General features: G+C 56.1%; 2 protein-coding genes across 2 annotated transcripts; both read left to right on the forward strand.

The window, feature by feature from the left end:
* Nucleotides 1–1,276: 1,276 nt before the first annotated feature.
* On the forward strand, nt 1,277–9,864 carry Mypop (Myb related transcription factor, partner of profilin). The gene is made up of 3 exons (XM_052763173.1): nt 1,277–1,372; nt 1,853–2,646; nt 8,617–9,864. Exons 2-3 carry the CDS (start codon nt 2,127–2,129, stop codon nt 9,282–9,284), a joined length of 1,188 nt encoding a protein of 395 aa, XP_052619133.1. The 5' UTR covers nt 1,277–1,372; nt 1,853–2,126; the 3' UTR covers nt 9,285–9,864.
* Nucleotides 9,865–12,581: 2,717 nt separating this feature from the next.
* On the forward strand, nt 12,582–14,997 carry Irf2bp1 (interferon regulatory factor 2 binding protein 1). Its single transcript, XM_052763172.1, has one exon. The coding sequence runs from the start codon at nt 12,634–12,636 to the stop codon at nt 14,389–14,391; it is 1,758 nt and encodes a 585-aa protein (XP_052619132.1). The 5' UTR covers nt 12,582–12,633; the 3' UTR covers nt 14,392–14,997.
* The last annotated feature ends 4,935 nt before the right edge of the window (nt 14,998–19,932 follow it).

Consider the following 19,932-nt stretch of genomic DNA (forward strand, 5'->3'; position numbering starts at 1 on the left):
TGTATGTCTGTGCACCACATGCATGCCTGGTGCCAGCAAAGGCCAGAAGAGGGCATCAGATCCCTTGGTACTGGGGCTAAGGATGGTTATGGGCCCCACGTTTGGGTTTGAAGACCCAAACTCCGATCCTCATGCGAGAGCTCTTAAGTGCTGAGCCATCTCTCCAGCCCCTCCCCTGCCTCACTTCTTAATACACATGTCACCTGTTCCTTAAGTGTGGTGGCGGCACATACCTTGTCCTCTGGAGGCTGCAGCGAGATTATTGCTGCAAATTCAATGCCAGCCTGGGATACCCTCAAAAACAATTTTTGGAAGTGAGCACAAACAGAGAAGGAAGTTTTGCCTTTTATGTGGATAGCACCTTGAGCGATGTGGGCGCTCATAAATAACTGTCGGATGAATGAAGCACCGTTTACTCAATGCCCTTGCAAATGCTGGCACTGAAAAAATTTCAGAAGGCTAAACTCAGTCATCCAGCCATTCAGTTCATCCAACTGGTGCTCTTCATTCATTCCTGCTCGGCGCTTTTGATTAAAACAGGCCATGGCCAGGAGGATCGTCGTCCCCACCCTCCAAGACACTCCAGTCTTTGAACTCCCTTTCCGAGGAGGTGACGTCAAAACGTGAACAGGGGGCCTCCCAGGCGTGATTGGGAGGTTGCTGGGTTGCTATGGTTACCGCCTCTGCATGGGCGGGGAATATCTCCCGGGTGCCCCGCCTAAATCCGTAGGAGGTAGTTCCCGAGCGATCCTGCGCTGGGGCGTGATTGGGCGTGGGCAAGGAGGGTGCTTAACGCCCCCATCCCCACCCACGCAGTTGTCATGGAAACTAAACTCTACTCTCCTCCCCATCGCTCCCTCCCCTTTCTCTAACAAAAAAGACTTTTGGCTTAGCGGAGAGAGTAGGCTAGAGGACTACCCAAAAAGGGGAAACTCCGCTCTGTCTTAGCGCTCACTCTAGCATCTCTCCTTCCTCTGCAGCGCCCGCACTGGGATTGAATCCTGGGTACCACCGCCGGCAAGGTGCCAGCGACACGCATGCGCGCTGTAGGTTGGCACATGCGCGATTCGGCACGAGATGCCCAGGGAACCTAGCGCAATGCTAAGTGTGCGGCTGCGCAGCCGTATCCTTCAGGTGAAGCAAGGCGAGGAGCAGTTCTGCGCTTGCGCCATGCAGAGAAGCTAGGCGCAGAGAACGCAGCCCTGGCTATCAGGGTGTCTGGAGACAGCGTTCGCCCAGCGCGCATGCGCCGTGGCTCTCGATGCTACTGGGGGCGGGGCCCAGAGGGGGAGGGAGAGGGGGAGGGGGGAGGGAAGAGGCTGCAGAAGCCGAAGCCCTGACCCACCGGCAGGCAGGGGCTGCGGCGGCGCGGGTGAGTGACCCACGGCCCAACTGGGTCCCCATCCTCTGCGCTCCATCACTCTTCCTGGAGTCCCAAAGAGCTTCGGGAGGTCCCTCCTCTTATCCAGGACCCCCGTTATCTCTAGCGCTCCCCTTCATTCCTGGCAATCCCAGCACCCCCATAATCCCTGCAGACCCTCAGCCTTAATATTTTATCGTCTTACCCAGAGGCTCCCCTCTCACCTTTATTCCTGGACATCCTCTCTCAGGGACCATAGAACAGACACCCCACTGCCCTGGGAGCCCCTTAGCGCTCCCCTCTGATCTGGATGCCCCCTGTCTACTGCATTGCCCGGTTGGCATCACTTCAAAGCCTCATGCATGTTCGACCCCCGGGGTATCCCCGATTCTCTTTCCTTTTCCTGTTCCCCTGCGCCCCCGTTCTCCTCTAACTCCTGCAGCGACACCCTTTCTTCCTTCCACTTTTGCTCATTTCCCTCCATCCTTCCAGACCGTCCCCCAATACCCATCAACTCCTCCGCGAGGCATTCGGCGGCCGCGTGAAGCACAAGATGGGCACTGGGCGGGTATCACCTTTGAGTAAGCACCTTTGATTGCACTCAGCAGCTCGCCGCTCCCACCACCACTTTTGCACAGGGGACCGGAGGAGCCCGTGTCGGGGCGACACGGGGACACCGAGCCCCCGCCAGCGCTGTTCACCCTTTGCCCGCAGAGCCGGCGCCCCCCATGCGCCAGGCAGCCGATCGGTGGCGTCTGGGGGCGCCATGGCCTCGGCGACCGCGGCGGCGGCGGCGGCGGCGCCGGGCGAAGCGGAGGAGACCACCCGGCTCCGCAAACCGCGGTTCTCCTTCGAGGAGAACCAGATCCTGATTCGGGAGGTGCGCGCCCACTACCCTCAGCTCTACGGCGCGCAGAGCCGTCGGGTGAGCGTGGCCGAGCGGCGGCGTGTGTGGGACAGCATAGCCAGCAAGATCAACGGCATCACCAGCTGGAAGCGCACCGGCCAGGAGGTTCAGAAGCGTTGGAACGACTTCAAGCGCCGCACCAAGGAGAAGCTGGCCCGGGTGCCGCACTCCACGCAGGGCGCGGGGCCCGCTGCCGAGGACGCCTTCTCGGCGGAGGAGGAGACTATTTTCGCCATCCTGGGGCCGGGTGTGGCGGGGCCCGGGTCTGGCGCTGGGGCTGAGGAGTCCCCGGCAGCTGCCTCCTCACAGCCGCAAGCTCCGACCGCTGGTACGCAGCGGTATGTGCTGTCGGAGGACCGCAGGCAGGATCGACGGGCAGGTGAGTCCCACAGTCACTCCTTTACCAACTGCAAACACTTCTAAAGCCTGCTGTACGGAGTTCACGCCCAGATCCTTCGGGCGTGTTCGTCACATTCTCTTAAAAACGGTGGGAGGTGGGTGCTATTACCCCCGTTTTAGAGCTAGGGCGTTAAGGTCAAAGAGAAGGATATGATTTAGACGTGGTGGCAATGGGCCTAATTCTAGCGCTTGGGAGGAGGTGAAGGCTGAAGAAAAAAGTTCAAGGCTAGTCTGTGCTACGGCAGACCTGGTTCAAAAGAAGGGTGAGGAGGGGTCGTCTGGGGGTGCCCAGTTGGTAGAGTGTTTTCCTAGCTTGCAGGGGTTCCTGGGTCGGATCCCCCAGCACTGCATAGATCCGTGTGGTGGCACATGACTGCAATCCCAATACGCTGAAGTTGTTGACAGAAGACCAAGGTTATCTTTGGGTGCGTTGTGAGTTAAAGGCAAATCTGAGCCCTGTGAGACCCTCATCTCTCCAAAAATAATAATGGTTTAAAAGACAGAGAAAAGCAAGCGGATGGGCTCTGGTGGTTGGGCAGCCACTTGGTAATTGTCAGAGGTAGGCATGGAAGCAGCCCTGGGAAGCCTGGCTCAGGGATGTCAGCAGCAGCCAGGCAAGATTTCAGTGGGCGGGGCCGGCCTCGCCTCCCAGCTCCCGTGGAGGATGGGGCAGGAGGACAGGGACCTCATTGCCTGCCGTGGGCTGCTGTGTGAGTTAAGTAGCCGTCGGGGAGTTTTCCGGAGACCCTACCGCAAAACAAGAGCAGAAAGAGGGCAGGTTACTGCTAGAGTGCCCGGCCAGCATGCACGGGGCTCTAGAGTTCATTTCCGGCCCCGAAAATAGAGGAAGAGTGAGATGGGATAGGGGAGAATTCTGTGCAGGGGGGTGCCTAGAGGCGGAGTAAAGGCTGAGTGTTAACCAACGTGTCACTGGATGGCGTCATCCCAGTGGGTTAGTCCGAGTTCACTTCTGCTCCTGCCAAACACAGATGAAAAAAGTTTCCCCCTCCAAGGGTTTCTGTGAGAACTTAGTAAAGCAGTACAGGCCAATTGCCTGCTCCGGTGTCTCTGGAGTGCATGGCTAGCTTGTGATGTAATGGTCAACCGATTGAGGTCCATACTGCTTCTCCACTGGAAATGAAAGACTTGGAGAAGTCTGGTGACTTCCTCAAGGTCGTGCCTGAAGAGCTGCCGTGGAGACATCTCTCCTGCTCAGCCTTCACTCTGGATTTTTTTTTTTTTTCTTTCAGCAATCTCTCTTCCTTTCCACCGTGGGTTCTTGGGATTGAAGTCAGGTCAGGTTTGCACAGCAGACATCTTTAGACGCTGAGCCATCTCACTGGCCCCTTAGCTATTCATATGATTCAGAGAGGTTCATTTCCCTATCCGAGGTCGCACAGCAAGTAAGCAGTGAGATGTTGAACGGTATCTATGCCTGACTGCTAGTGTAATCGTTGCCCATTAACCGCTGGGAAGTTAATGGGAGGGACAGAAGGCAAGCACATGGGGCTTGTAAGTCAGGGTCAAGAGTTGGAACTCAGGCAGAGGAAGTGTGGGAGCCAGGAAACTGCCAAAAACCCAACCTGTGTTCTCAGTTGGAATCAGATTTCTGTGAAGTGGTCTCATCGGACCAGGACCGTGATAACAAAGTTTGTCACATGTTCGTGTGTTGTGTGCGTGTGTGTAGGTATGCGTGTTTGCATGCATGCCTGTGGATGGAGAAGCCCAAAGTTACGATGTCCGGAATTGTTATCACCTCTCTCACTTTATTCTTTGAGGCAGAGTCACTGAGTCAAATCCAGAGCTCACTGATGGGGCTGGCCTACCAGCCAGCCAGCTTGCTCTGGGGGGTTCCCCGTCTCCGCTTTCCAAGGCTGCCATGCCAGCCCATCATGTGGACTCTGGGGCTCTAGATTCTGGTCCTCACATTTCCAGTGAATCATTTCCTGAACTCCAACCTTGCTTTTTTAGAGTTGTTGGAAGCCATTTTATTCATGTAAAAACACTCAATAAGTGTTTACTGAGAGCCTCTTCCTGGGGTAGATGCTGAGATTTAGTGGAGGACAAGACAGATTCCTCTCCCTTAGGGAGCTGGTGTCGTTGGGGGAAACATACCACAAATAGCCACATAATGCCACTAGACAGTAACTATTAACAAGAGAAATGAAGTCTGTTGAGAGGGTGTGAAGCCAGGCTCACCTTGAAATCCCAGCACTTGGGAGGTTGAGGAGAGAAGCTCTTGTTTTGAGGCTAGCCTGGGCTGCATAGAGAGACCCTGTCTGCACCAAAAAGTTTAGAGTTATAGTGTGCTGTATAATGTGGAGAGTTGGGGAGGGCTTTTTGGAGGTGGTAAAACCAAGCAGGAACTTGAATTTAGATATATATCCACCAGATATATTTGTTTTGGCTTTTTGAAACAGGGTTTCTCTGTGTAGCCCTGGCTGTCCTGGAACTTGCTCCGTAGACCAGGCTGGCCTTGAACTCACAGAGATCCGCCTACCTCTGCCTCCTGAGTGCTGCGATTATAGGCGTGTGCTGCAGTGCCCAGTTTAAAACTAGCCTCTTAATGCTGTGTGACTCACCCCAAGCCTGAGGTTGGCTGTTCTACATAGTGAATTCCGGGCCAGCCAGAGCTGCAGAGCAACATCCTGTCTGTCCCCTGTTCCCCGACCAACCCCCCCCCCCAAAAAAAAAGCCACCTTTAATCCCAGCACTCAGGAGGCAGAGGCAGGCGGATCTCTGAGTTTGAAGCCAGCCTGGTCTACAGAGTGAGTTCCAGGACAGCCAGGGCGACACAGAGAAACTCTGTTTTGAAAAACAAGAAGACACCTCCCCCCCTTAAAAAAAAAAAACAAAAAAAAACTGAAAGGAGGACCCCTGTGAGGTGGCCTAGTGGTTAAAGGTGCTAGCCACCGAGCCTGACAGTCTTCAGTTCAATCCCTGGGACTGACATGGTGTGCACAGCGTGGTGGGTGTGCCTGAACCCCCACAAATACAAATAAATGAATAAATATACAATACAGTTCTTTAAAAAAGGTACAAAAAAACAACATGGAAAAGAGGGCTTGGGACAGTAGCTCAGTGGTAGAGCCCCTGCCTAGAATCCCCCAGTGAGGGGCTGGGGGTGTGGCTCAGTGGTAGAGCCCCTGCCTAGTATGTGTGAGGCCTGGAGTCCCATCCCTGGGCTGGGAAAACGGGAGCTAGCACAATGAAGCCTTGGCTAGTAGAGCTCACCGAGAGTGATTAGACAGACAATAGACATGGATTCCATGCCCAGGGGCAATGAGTGCTCAGAGTACTCACTTAGGGCTTAAGGCAGAGGAAGAAAGGCCTGGTAGCCACTTTAGATAACAGCCAAGAAATGTCTCCTTGAGATAACACTAGAGCCTGGAGGCCACCACACCGGTTGCCCTAGGACCCTAGGCCGCCACTGATTTCCTGTCTGCCTCTATAGATAAGCACGTTCTAGACATTCCACGTTCGGGAAAGCAGGCAGCTTGCAGTCTGTCCTGCCTCGATGCCTTCCTGGAGTCCGGCTGTGTTTTAGTAGTACCCCACAAGGCTGTGATGGTGGAGAAGGGACTGAGGGTGGGCTGGATGAGGGTGGGGGCTCAGGAGGGAGAAGAAAAAAAACAGCCAGGTGTGGAGGTGCAGGCCTGTGGTCTCTGCTAATAAAGGAGACTGAAGTAGATTGGAAGTTCAAGGCCAGTCTGGACCATTAAGCAGAACCCTGTCTCAACATCAAGGGGAGCTGGAGAGATTGATGGTTTAGCAGTTAGGAGCGGGTACTGTTTACAAAGGACACAAGTTCAGGTCCCAGCACCCACAGCAAACACAAACACCTGGAACTCCAGCCCCGGGGCCTCTGACCACCAGAGCTTCTGCCCTCACATGCACTTACCCACACAGTCACACACATATACAGAATTAAACTTAAAATAAAAAAATAAAAAATAAAAAACCTTAGCTGGGCAGTGGTCGTGCACACCTTTGATCCCAAGCACTTGGGAGGCAGTGGCAGGTGGATCTCTGAGTTCAAGGCCAGCTTGGTCTACAGAGTTCCAGGACAGCCAGGGCTACACAGAGAAACACTGTCTTGGAAAAAAAGAAAAAGATTAAATAATAAATAAAATTAATTTTAAAATCTTAAAAAAAAATCAGGGCTGGAGAAAAAACTCAGTTGGAAATGCGTGCTGCAGAAGTATGAAGTTCTGAGTTCAGTCCCCAGAACCCAGGCTAAAAAGCCCGGTGTAGTTCACATAAAAGAAATCCCAGCACTGAGGAGGTGGAGACAGGGGGACCCTGGGGCATGTTGGCCAGCCAGCCAAACCAAATCAGCACACTCCTGGTCCGGGAGAGACCCTCCAGCCCACACACACACACACACACACACACACACACACACACACACACACGCCTGCACACACCCCCTTACACATCTGTGTGCACACACACAGAATACTACAGTAAAAGGCTGCTGGTGGCCTTTAATGGGACAGCACATCGCTAACGTGAATGAAACTCAGGTCCCACTCCAGGACGGGAAAAGAAGGATGGGGAAGGAAGGAGTTGCTTTAGCCCCAGCAGCTGGGGAAGGATGGAGGCAGGGATGGATGTGGGAAGAAGTGTGGGGGTGGGGTGGGGCTCAGGAGCTCAGTTCAGTAGTGAGTTTGGTGTGCCATCAGACAATGCACGGACTGTGAGACCCCCCCACTGGAGACACTCAAGAGCCCAAGGCTCCAGCTCAGCGAACAGGTTCAGGTCACCCAGGACCATAGTCCTCTCGGCAGACTGTTCCAAGTCCAGGAGTGTAAATCAAGTCCTAAACGAGTGGATGCTGGGAAGCGCAGCAGAGGGTAACAACGCTAGGAAATCCTGCCTCCGCCTTCATGGCTGGAGAGAACTTCCAGAGGTATGACCAGTGTGCCAGCCACTAGTCTCTCTCTCTCCGGGACTCCAGCTGAGAGGTGCAGGGGTGAGTGTCTAGATGCTTCTGAGCTTTGGAGAGTCCACAGAGCCTCTTGCTACCTCGGGGGACAGCAAGACTTTCCAGGCTTTTGTCCTCTAAACCTGGCCACTAGATTCAGTGCATTGATCCCTCTGCATTCACAGACCGACGTCACCGGCCTCTGTTCTCTGAAATGCTCTAACTTTGGCGCTATTACTACTGTTTGTTTGTTTGGGTTTTGGGTTTTTTGTTTTGTTTTGTTGAGATAGGGTCTCTATATCCCAAGTTGAGCTCCAACCAATCCTCCGGCTTCACACTTCAGAATACAAGTATTCCAAGCCTCTATAGCTGTCCAGCTTTTGGCGTGTGTGTGTGTGTGTGTGTGTGTGTGTGTGTGTGTGTGTTTTCTGGGGTGGGAGAGGGCTTAGGGTGTTTTGTCATTGTTTTGCTGGTTTTTTTTTTTTTTTTTTTTGGTTTTTTTCGAGACAGGGTTTCTCTGTGTAGCTTTGCGCCTTTCCTGGAACTCGCTTTGGAGACCAGGCTGGCCTCGAACTCACAGAGATCCGCCTGGCTCTGCCTCCCGAGTGCTGGGATTAAAGGCGTGCGCCACCACCGCCCGGCTGTTTTGCTGTTTTTTAAGGGGGTGGATATGGCCTAATAAATCCAAGCTGGCCTTAAACTGTGTGTGTAGTGGATGCAGGCCTTCAGCTTCTCAGTCTCCGCCCTGCTTTGGCTTCCTAAGTACTGGGGTTAACAGGCGTGTGCCAGCATGTCCGAAAAGCAAAGTCGAGCCCGGTGTGGTAGAGCCCACTTGTTAATACCTGCGCTTAGAACTGAAGCAAGAGGGTCAGGAGTTTCAGGCTAGCCTGCATCGGATGGCGAGACCCTGTTTCATCGATGGAGGAGGATGGACTGAGAGATTGCTCTGGGGCCAGGAAGCCAGAATGGGACATGAAGCCTCGCAGGCTCATTATAACTTACCCAAGGTCTCTCTCTTTACAGATACCCCAGCCCAGAGCAAAGGGGGCTCCAGCAGCCCAGAGTCCTGGGCCCGACCCTCTTGCAAGTCCCCGGAAGCCAAGGAGCGTGAGTCCCCGTCCCCTGCAGCCATGCAGCCTGTCCAGCTGCCCCGCCTGGCCTTGTCTCCACCGCTCCCTGCCCCTCCACCGCCACCCACGCCGCTGGCCCAAGTGGCACCCTCATCCCCTAGTCCACCTCCTCCTCGGCCCACCTCAGCCCCAGAACAGTCCCTGGACTTCCTGCGGGCTCAGCAGGAGACTGCCAATGCCATCAGGGAGCTGGCTGGCACCCTTCGGCAGGGACTGGCCAAACTGAGTGAGGCCCTCAGCGCCCTGTTACCCCTTCTGCCGGGAACCCCAGCTGACCCGCTGCCTCCGCCCCCACCGCCACCTCCGCCCCCACCTCCCAAGCCAGTCCTGCCACCACCTGCCCCCAAGGTGGAGATTGCCGCAGAGCCTGTGTCCGTGGTAGCTGCAGTCGTGGATGGGGCTGTAGTGGCAGCTAGGGGAGTGATCATCGCCCCTAGGAGCGAGGAAGGGGTGCCCAAACCACCCCCAGCTCCACCACTTCCCCTCCACGACTCGCCACCACACAAAAGGAAGAAAGGCTTCCCTACACGGAAGAGGCGGGGCCGCTGGAAGTCTCCGTGAAATCTACTCCCGTCCACGCTCCTGCCTGCAACCCCTCTCCCTGCTTGGTGCAGTCGAGGAGGAAGATGCTCTTTGCCTATCCTAGCTGCACCCTGGCTTTCTGCTCTAGGGAAGTGAGCACCCCACTTCCTGTGCTAGTTAGTGCCTGATTCTGTGGGTGGGACACCCTCAGCCCCTTTCTCTGGTACAGTGGTGTCTGCCTGACTGCCTCCTGTAACCCCAACTTCTAAGCCATCAATTTTATGTTGTTATATTGCCCCTTGTGGGGTGGGAGGGGACCTCCTGGCTCTGCGACATGCCCCTTTGCCGAGTAGTTGCTGTTCTTGAAGAGAAGCAACGCGTGGGGGCCTCCCCACTCCCCCAGCCCAGACTTGGGAAGGGTTGGGGAGTTTGCTAGACAAATCAGAATGTAGAAAGCGGAGGACTTCAGGGAGAGGGGGGCGGGATTCTGACCGGGGAGGTGTAGGTTGGGTCCTCTGCCTCCTATTGCTGCGTATGGGCGTGTCTGACCTCCAGAGCTCAGCCCCCTTTTCTCCTCAGTGCTGACAAGATGTCAATAAACTTATTTTCATACAATTAACTTGAGGCTCCGAGAGGCTTCATCCTCTCCTGGTAGGCCACACCCTCCCAGAGGCCACACCTCCGGAATTTGCCTCTCTAAAAGCCTTAACTAACCCCGGTGTGGAAGTCCAGACTGAAGGTTGTAATCCCAGCTGCTCAAGGTGGCTGAGGGCAAGAAATCTTTGAGGCCAGCCTGGACAACGTAACGGGACCCTGTATTAAAAACACACACACACAGAAACTAGATTTAATTAGAGTTCATGTGGGCCTGTGTTAAGAGAGCAGTTTGATAAAGCAACTTGGGTGGGTAACTTGGGCAAGGACAGTAAATTGAGGTTCAGACTCCCAAGAAGTATACAGAATAAAATATAAGCTTTTATTAAGAGTTTTTAAGAACTTGTAGCAGGAGATCATGGCTCACACACGCAATTCCAGTAACCGGGAGGCTGACACAGAAGGATTGCCGTGAGTTCAAGGCCGGTCTGTTTGGTTTGGTTTTTGGAGACAGGGTTTCTCTACGTAGCCCTGGCTGTGAGCCTTGAACTCCCTCTGTATACCAGGCTGGCCTCGAACTTGCAGAGATCCGCCTGCCTCTGCCTCCGGAATACTGGCATTAAATGAGTGCACCACCACGGCCTGGCCTGCAAAGCATGTTTTAAGGGGGGGAAAAAATCCATCCATGGTTAATGTATTTTTGAAAAATCAGCCCTAAGGAGGTTGCCGCAGAAGGACCCAATGCTTCACGCCAGCCTGGGCCACGTAGTAAGACCCAGTCTCAAAACACAAAATACGGGTTGGTAGTACATCCTCGCGGCAGAGCACTTCTTAGCATAAGGCCCTGGATTCCATCCCAGCACCAAGAATAAGCAAGCGAAAGTAAATAAACAGTAGTACATGAAACCAACGGTTGTGAACGTAGTATCTCCCAGGAAACGACAAAAATAGGCCATTCGTTTAAGGGAGAAAAGTGTTAAAATAGTTGTGCAGGTGGTAGGTGAAATTGTGACGCTGAAACTGAGAAAGCCGGGGCTGCTGTGACAACCCTGAAGGGGGGGGGGTGAGGAAGCAGGCAGCCTCCTGCAAACCCAGTGCAAACCCAGATGAATGCAAACGGACAAGACGTTCAGGTATTCTTTGAGAGCATCGGCGGGGACCCAGGCCGAGTGAAGGGAAAAGGCTGACGTGAGCTGAGACCTGACGACGTACATCGCTTCTCCCCCATAACCTGGGAGAGAGCGCATGGGGTACCCATAGGCAGACTGGGCCCACCGGGTCATTGAGCACTTGAGGGTCTGGCGTTGCCCTCCCGAGGAACCTGCGCTTGTTCCCTCAACCCAAATCCGAGAGCAAAAGAGCCCCCGCACCCCTACGCAAAGAAAGAAAGAACGAAGAAAAAAAAAAAAAATCCTCTAGCAAAGCAAGGAAAGGGGGGGGGGCAAGAATCGGGAAGGCCTCCCCCAACCTCACAGGCAGAGGAAGTGCGTCATTTCGTCCGTCTCGCAGAGCATTTTGGGAATTGTAGTGCGATTGGGGGGGGCGCTGAGAAGCCGACTGTGTGTAACCCTTTGGAGACCAAAGCGCGTGCACTGCAGGAGCAGGATTGGCAGGCGCTCAGTGCACCTCCTTTAACAGACGAGGCCCTGGCTCTGACGCCTTCAGTCCTCTCTGCCCTCCTCCTGTTGCCTGTGGGCCTCCCTTGAGGCTAGGACCTAAGGGCTCTGGGGGAGGATAAAGTGCCAAGTAGACACCCCTCTCCAAGACAGTTGCCTGCTTCCCGTTCCCTTGAAATCATCCAATCAGAACCTCTCCGCCCCATCTCAGAAAGCTGCTGCCTCCCTAACCCGTCATTGGCCCTTCTTGAAGGGGCGGGATTCTCAGAGAGGGCAAGACGGTTCTCTAAAACCGCTCAGCAAGTCAGAGCAGAAAATGCTTTGCCGGACTCTGGGCATGGTGTCTCAGGACTGTAATCCCAGCACTAGGGAGTCTGAAGCAGGAGGGTTGCAGCAAGTCTGAAGCCAGCCTAGGCCACAAAGGCTAGCCTTCTAGGCCAGCCTAAGCTAAAGAATAAATCCCAAGTCTCAGAAAAGAAGGGGGACCAGTTGCATGCCCAGAACTTGTCCGCCCCATGCATTTATGAATCCATGATCCGTTCCCTGGACCCTGTGTGCGAACCCCCGACTTCACGGCGACGCACAGGGGAGACCGAAGCACCCGGAGGCCAGCGCGCGCCCACTCTTCCCGCCACCGCTTTCTGCCCAGTCCCCTTTAAGAAGCAGCCCCGGCGGGACTACATTTCCCAGAAGGCTTTGCCCGCGCGTTATGTAACTTTCCCTGCGAAGCGGCCTCTGGGGCAGAAAGAAGGAGGTGGAGGAGGCGGCGGCGGCGGCGGCGGCGGCCGTTGCAGCGGCGGCGGCGGCGGCGGCGCGAGCGGCGGGAGCCCGGGGCGGCGGCGCCCGAGGCCCCGCGAAGAGCTGGAGCTGTGCGCCTCGCGGCTCACCGCGCGGACCGGACGGGGGCGCCGACGTGCGTGCTCGCGGCTTGCCTTTTCCACGGGAGGCGGGAGTGAGGAGGAAAGGGAAAGGAAAAAAAAAAAAAAAAAAAAAGGCTGAGGGCCCAGGGGGCGGGGAAGGGGGGCCGGGCCTGAATCCGGCGGGGAGGCCGAGCCCGAGGCCGGACTGAGTGGCTCGCGCGCCCGGGCCCGGGCCCGGCGGAGCGAACGTGGGCGGCGGGTGCACGGCGGCGGGGGGGAGGCCCCCGGCGGCGCTCCGGGTGGGGGGGGGGGCGCGCCATGGCGTCCGTGCAAGCGTCCCGCCGCCAGTGGTGCTACCTGTGCGACCTGCCCAAGATGCCGTGGGCCATGGTGTGGGACTTCAGCGAGGCCGTGTGCCGCGGGTGCGTGAATTTCGAGGGCGCGGACCGCATCGAGCTGCTCATCGACGCCGCCCGCCAGCTCAAGCGCAGCCACGTGCTCCCCGAGGGCCGCTCGCCGGGACCCCCGGCCCTCAAGCACCCGACCTCCAAGGACCTGGCCTCCGCGGGCTCCCAGGGCTCCCAGCTGCCACCCCCGCAGGCCCAGGCGCAGCCATCGGGGGCCGGAGGTGGCGTCTCGGGCCCGGACCGCTATGACAGGGCCACTTCATCCACCCGCCTGGCGCTGCCTTCGCCGGCTCTGGAGTACACCCTGGGGTCCCGCCTGGCCAACGGGCTGGGCCGCGAGGAGGCGGTGGCCGAAGGGGCGCGCAGGGCTTTGCTTGGCTCCATCCCCAGCTTGATGCCCCCCGGGCTGCTGGCAGCTGCAGTGTCTGGCCTCGGAGGCCGAGCCCTGACGCTGGCACCTGGCTTAAGCCCCGCTCGTCCACTTTTCGGCTCCGATTTCGAGAAGGAGAAGCAGCAGAGGAATGCGGACTGTTTGGCAGAACTGAACGAGGCCATGCGGGGCCGGGCGGAGGAGTGGCACGGGCGCCCCAAGGCTGTGCGCGAGCAGCTCCTGGCGCTGTCCGCCTGTGCCCCTTTCAACGTCCGCTTCAAGAAGGACCACGGGCTGGTGGGAAGGGTGTTCGCCTTCGATGCCACCGCCCGCCCTCCCGGCTACGAGTTCGAGCTGAAGCTCTTCACCGAATACCCCTGTGGTTCCGGCAATGTGTACGCGGGGGTCCTTGCAGTGGCTCGCCAGATGTTTCATGATGCTCTCCGAGAGCCGGGCAAGGCCCTGGCCTCATCGGGCTTCAAGTACCTCGAGTACGAACGGCGCCACGGCTCCGGGGAGTGGCGCCAGTTGGGAGAGCTGCTTACCGATGGGGTCCGCAGCTTCCGCGAGCCTGCTCCTGCGGAGGCCCTGCCCCAGCAGTACCCAGAACCGGTCCAGGCCGCTCTGTGTGGCCCACCACCGCGAGCCCCGTCCCGGAACCTGGCGCCCACGCCACGCCGGCGCAAGGCATCCCCTGAGCCCGAGGGCGAGTCAGGTGGGAAGATGACTACGGAGGAGCAGCAGCAGCAGCGGCACTGGGTGGCACCGGGTGGCCCATACTCTACAGACACACCCGGTGTGCCCTCACCCATTGCTGCCCTCAAGAACGTGGCCGAGGCCCTGGGCCACTCACCCAAGGACCCTGGTGGGGGTGGCGGCCCCGTGCGCACCGGGGGCGCTAGCCCAGCGGCTTCCTCCACCACCCAACCACCAACCCAGCATCGCTTGGTGGCGCGCAATGGAGAGGCAGAAGTCAGCCCCACGGCCGGTGCTGAAGCTGTCAGCGGGGGTGGTAGCGGCACAGGGGCGACCCCTGGAGCCCCCTTGTGCTGTACCCTGTGCAGAGAGAGGCTGGAAGACACCCACTTCGTGCAGTGTCCCTCGGTACCCGGACACAAGTTCTGCTTTCCTTGCTCCCGAGAGTTCATCAAGGCGCAGGGCCCCGCTGGAGAGGTGTACTGCCCCAGTGGAGACAAGTGTCCGCTGGTGGGTTCCTCTGTCCCCTGGGCCTTCATGCAGGGCGAGATCGCTACCATCCTTGCTGGAGACATCAAGGTCAAGAAAGAAAGGGACCCCTAGACCGCCAGTGCCATCAGGCTCCTCCCCCCTCCCCCTTGACCACCCACCGCAGCTGCGGATAAATTATTCCCTACCCCCCCCCCCCAACCCAGTACCACCCTAACCTGTGTACATATCCTTTTCCCCTGTCCGGATGGATCCCCTGGGGTAGATACATTGTGGGTGGGGGGAGAGCTTGTGGCTCCTGTCAGAGCTGGTGTTTGGAGTTCCTGGGCCCCTCCGATTTCCTTCTCCCTTCTTGGCTTGGCTTTTCTGCTGTTGGTAGTTGGGGGAGAGGTACCCCGCTTGTCCTTGAGAAGGGACCTCCTGAGAACTCGCTCTTTATAAACGAAGCAAAAGCATTTTATTGTCCCCCTTCTCCCACCCTTTTCCTCCAATAAACCTAAAGATGGGTTGTTTTTTTTTTTTTTCCCCTCCCCTTGGTCCCTTTAGTTGTGTGAGATGTTGCGCCCTCTTCAGGACAGGACGTGTCCTGCGAGAGAGAGAGGACTTCTACGATGTGACCACTAGGTGGCGCCCTTTGTCCAGCGTGCGGCTGTCTGTAGTGTACGTTTGCTGTGCTCTCATTAAAAGGTGTAGTCGAGGCCGGTTTTGCAGACGATGGAACTATGGTTGACATGGTTTGACTCCTGCTTGGGGACCACAGACAAGCCGGGGAACAGGGATGCGCTATAGCTGGCCGATACTCTAAACGTGGAGACCATCAGGAGGGAGAGGAAGTGGGAGGCTTCCTAGAGCAGTTTATTTGAAGGTATATTTCTAAGTGAACTGCCCACGGAAAAAGTAAGTTTTACCTTCCCGGTAAACAGAATACGTGGAAGGGTAAGATGATTTCTTGCTTCAGATGGTGCCCGAGGAATGGACACACCTGAGAAACCTGAACTGGGCGTACTTACGTCCTTCATAAGGGAACAGTGGCGGCCACCTTAGAACACCCCAGGAGCTAAGTAAAAGGCATCCACCCGCCGCGGCTGCTTCTGATGTGTGCGCGGCCTTGTCCCGCACCTGTCCTGGGTGACTGATCATTAACCAGGATTTCCTGCTCACTGGCGTCACGGGGCGGGGTCTAGGGCCTAGGTAGATTGTGGCAAAACAGGGGTTAAAAAGAGGGGGCGGCCCCAGGAGTCCTGCCCAGTTCCTGTAGCGACCCTGACTTGGAGATTACAGGAAGGGTTGGAGTGCTGAGCCAAAGAGACAATAGATGCGATGCGCAGTGAGTCAGGGCAAGGCTGTGTCCTGCTGCTGCACAAAGCTCATCTCTGAGACCCAAGGGTGCTCCCGATCTCCCTCCCAGGTGCTCCCCAACCTGAACATGAAGCATCGTCACATGCCCTTCTGTGTACTACCTGGGTGCCCCCCATTCACCTGAAGACAAACCGCCCCGGGTATCTGCAGGATCCTGAGTTCTTGGACACAGGGGTTCCATTCTCCCCATCTCAGGGGGGAGCATTCAGGTGCTCAGGCAACCCCGGCACTACCAGCCTGGGGCTCAGGGCAGGGCTGGGAAAACCACCCCTGATTAAATACACCAGGTGATAAGCAGGGGTGGTGCTGGTCGGAGCGCCTCCTTCAGAAGTCTCCCTGATTGATCAGGGCTGCGGCCCCAAGTAGTGGGACTTTCACCCTCCCCCTAAATCCTCAGGGATAGAGGCCTCCCCACACCTGGCCACTCTGCTCCAGGAAGGGCTCACAGCTGTGGAAGACACCTGGTCCTTTAAGAGCAGCTGGTAGGTGGGTGGGGGGCAGGGGAGTCACCCCCAGCCTGGCTGCTGTGTATTTTAGATAGAGGTTGAGTTAACTATTAACAGAACAGACAGCCTGACCTGTGTGGGTGTGGGGGCTGGGTCAGTTCCCCTTCCCCCAGTGCCCAGGTGGGGTTAGGGTGGAGGGATTTGGGATTTGTTTGGGGACCAGGGAGAACGCAGAGAGAATGAGGAAAATGCTGCAGAAAGATCTAGAAAACGTGGGAAACAAGAAGTGAGGAAGAGAGGGGCAAGGGGCCAGTTGGTAAGGGCTGGGGGCGTGGCTCGGTGGTAGACCCTAACTAGAGGCTACCAGTGAGGGGCTGGGGGTGTGACTCGGTGGCAGAGGGATTGCCTAAGATCCGCCAGTGATGAGCTGGGGGCGTGGCTCGGTGGCACCTGCCTAGAATCCTCCAGCGAGGGGCTGGGAAGCTTTCGCTCAGTGGCAGAGCCCCTGCCTAAGCATCCGGGAGACCATGGGTTCCATCCCAACACCACAATTTTTTTTTTTTAATTCACTGAGCCAGAGACATGGGGGGAGGGAGAGAACCTCAAAAATAAGGCAAACACATTAAAACAGTGGGGGGGGGGGGGGTGCACAACTTTAATCCCAGCACTTGGGAGACAGGCAGGCGGATCCCTGAGTTCAAGGCCAGCCTGGACTACACAGAAACCCTGTCTCGAGAAACCAAAAAGAAAAAAAAGGAAACAAGTAAACAAAATGAGGAAAACAGAGAAATGAGTTTAATGGAGAGATGTCCAGAAAGGTTGCGAAAGGCAGACACACAAAGATGCCAATAACAGACTTGGAAGCTGCGAGGATGGGATGGGATGCAGAATGATACCCATAATTCCAGCACTCAGGAGGCTGAGGCACAAATATCAACACAAGTTCTGGGCCAGCCTGGGCTGCATGGGAACTGTCCATCTCAGAACGCCAGCAAAGGAGAAGAGAACTAAAAGCAGGTAGCAACACTAAGACTTCAAACTTGCTCAAACAAGGAAGTTTCCAGAAAGAGAGAAAGCCGAAGACCTCTGGATGAAGGACAAGGCCAGGCCTGTCCTGGATCCTTGATTGCCTCCCCACGTGGTGAAAACAGTCTGGCTAGTTCTTCCGTATCTGTCCAGCTTAGCTCACTTGTCAGCATCCGGGAAGCCTCCCTGTCTCCCAGGCTGCATAAAAGGTCACTTCTGGGTTCCCACAGTCTCGGGGACTCCTTCACCCCAGCCTTGCCCATTTTGGACTGTGGCTGACTCACTCCTGGACTGTGAGCCCCCTGAGGGGAAGGCCAGGGCTGTCTTGGTTACTGATATGCCTACAGCATCACCCAGCCCAGGGCACAAATAAACGGGATCCTTTTTACCCTCAGTAAACAAAGTCTCAGCCACCACTGTGTGACAAGTCCTGGGTCAGACATTGCAGTTTAGAACGAAACAGGACCGTGAATGCAGCTTCTGTCCCCAGAAACTGCCATTCAAATGAGAGATACAGACCCTTAAAACATGGCAGCCCTGGGAGCTTAAGTCATCGGAAAAGACAGGTCAGGCAAAGGGATCGAAGGTTGATATTTTTAGAACAGGTTCATTAGAAATAAAGGAAAAGAAGGAGCAAGCCTAGAGAAGTCCGTGCGGCTGACATGTGCAAAGGTCCTGAGGTAGTAAGCTGCTTGGTTCCTCACAGAAGCAGCCATGAGCCAGAGCAAGTAGACGGACAGGCAGACTCAGAGACCCCCCGAAGGGGGAGGCCACCTAAGGACCGAGGGACAACCAGGGACAATGGATACAGACAGCAGACAGCAATGTGGTGGAGAAGTCCTATTCTTTCCAGAACTTTCCCCACAAGCCTCCCAGGTCCTGGAAAAAAATAATTCTGGGTCCCCCGTCTGCCTCCCTGTGCCCTGCCCACTCACACCTCGGGCAGAGGAAGCTGGCAAGCCCCACAGGAACCTTTGTGTGTGGGGGGGGCAGGGACGAAGGGAGAGGAGTGCCTGCCGAGCAGGCGGGCAGCGGGCAGTCGCTACACAAAGGCCCCAGTGTCTGCCCCTCCTGCCCCCATACAGATATAAATAAGATGTGCATATACCTTTTTATATATACAAGCGGGCTGGGGCAGAGGCTGGGGCCGCTCTGTCCCCAGAGGGCCAGGGCACAGCAGAGTCCGCCACTGTGGCCAAGACTTGAACTAAGGACGGAGACGCTTCCACGGTGAAGAGCAAGCTTGAGAGCCCAGACTCGGAAAGTGACAGAGTTGCCGATTCTGAAGTTGGAGACAAATAAACTTGGCGGGCAAGAAGAAAAAGGATGGAGAAGACGGTTATTTATGACAGGGAAAGTTGGAGCCGCAGGAACTCAGGCGAAAGGACGTAGGTACAGAAAGTAAGAGATTAAAATACTGGGAGCACGGGTGTGGTGACCTGTAACCCCAGCACCTGGGTAGTGAAGTCAGGAGGAATGAGTTCCGGGTCCTCCAAGGCTGCAAACTGAGTTTGAGACCAGCCTGGGCTACATATCTCAAACAAACAAAACATCCCCAATCCATTAAAAAAAGATAAAGAAAAATTTAAAAACAGGCTAGGCATGTAGTTCCCTTGGCAGAGTGTTTGACTAGTGAGTGTGTAAGAAGCTCCAGGTTCAATACCCAACACCTCCTAAGCTGGGCACGGTGGTCCGTGCCTGTGACGCTCCAGCATTATGGCCGTAGAAGGAAGAGGAACAGGAGTCCAAGGTTATCCCGGCTACACAGTGAACTAACTCCAGGCCAGCCTAAGCGACACGAGACCCTAGAGGGGTTGTTCTCAACCTGTGAGTCATGACCCCTTTGGGATCGAACCTTTTCACAGGGGTCACCTAAGAACATACGCATACCAGATATTTACGTTACAATTCATAATAGCAAAATTACAGTTCCGAAGTAGCAGCGAAAATAACTTTTATGGTTGGCGGTCGCCACAACATGAGGAGCTGTATTAAAGAGTCTCAGCATCAGGAAGGTTGAGGACCTCTGCTCTAGAGACAGAAAGACAGACAGAGACAGAGAGATAGAGACCAGGCTAAGGCCAAAGCTGGGGCTGTGGGTGCGGGGAAGCTGGGGGCATGTCAGCGGGCTGTGGTCCAGCTGGGCCGGGAGCAGCTCGAAGGCTAAGGAGCAGAGGTGAGGGAGGGGCCCCGGGCCTCCTCCGGATCCTCGTGTTTACCTGAGGCAGGCATGGCAAACAGGCGTCCAGCCTGGACCACAGCAGCCGGGGTAGGCTGGGCCGGGCCGCAGTCCTGGCACCAGCAGACGCGACACGCCCACCTGTGGCCTGAGTGGTGAGCAACACACACACTGGCACCAGGGTAGATGGTGACACATTCGTGGACAGACACAGTGACGCACAGTGACCAATATAGGCGGGTCTGAAGGACCGGGACCCAGGGAAAGAGAGTGGCAGGTAAAGGTGTTTTTATGCGTAGGCCCAGTGACAGGCACCCAAGAGACGGGCAGTAACAAAGATACAGACGCACACACACCAGCATGCTAAAAGACTCGTCACAGAACAACAGAGAAGCCACGTCAAAATGGTACCAAGCTGTACGACAAACAGGACCCGAACACACACACACCCGTGAACGACCCACTGCTGGCCTCTGTCTGTGAGGCTTCTGCCATACCAAGTTGAGGCAGGACGTGGAGGGTATCCTCTAGAACAGTGGAGGTCCAGGGCACTGAGTCTAGGCCAGATGGCCTGCCTAGGACCCCAGTCATTAGCTGTGGGACCTTGATCAAGTCATGACACCTTTCTACCTCAGCTTTTGCCCA

Source organism: Peromyscus californicus, unplaced genomic scaffold, assembly GCF_007827085.1.
Source record: "Peromyscus californicus insignis strain IS unplaced genomic scaffold, ASM782708v3 Scaffold_4__1_contigs__length_199733344, whole genome shotgun sequence".
NCBI classification, from domain to species: domain Eukaryota; kingdom Metazoa; phylum Chordata; class Mammalia; order Rodentia; family Cricetidae; genus Peromyscus; species Peromyscus californicus.

Bases quoted from the DNA above. Each gene is read 5' to 3' on its own strand.
- Mypop (XM_052763173.1), top strand. From the start codon at position 2,127: ATGGCCTCGGCGACCGCGGCGGCGGCGGCGGCGGCGCCGGGCGAAGCG. The intron at 2,647-8,616 runs GTGAGTCCCACA...CTCTCTTTACAG, and splicing joins CAGGCAGGATCGACGGGCAG to ATACCCCAGCCCAGAGCAAA.
- Irf2bp1 (XM_052763172.1), top strand. From the start codon at position 12,634: ATGGCGTCCGTGCAAGCGTCCCGCCGCCAGTGGTGCTACCTGTGCGAC.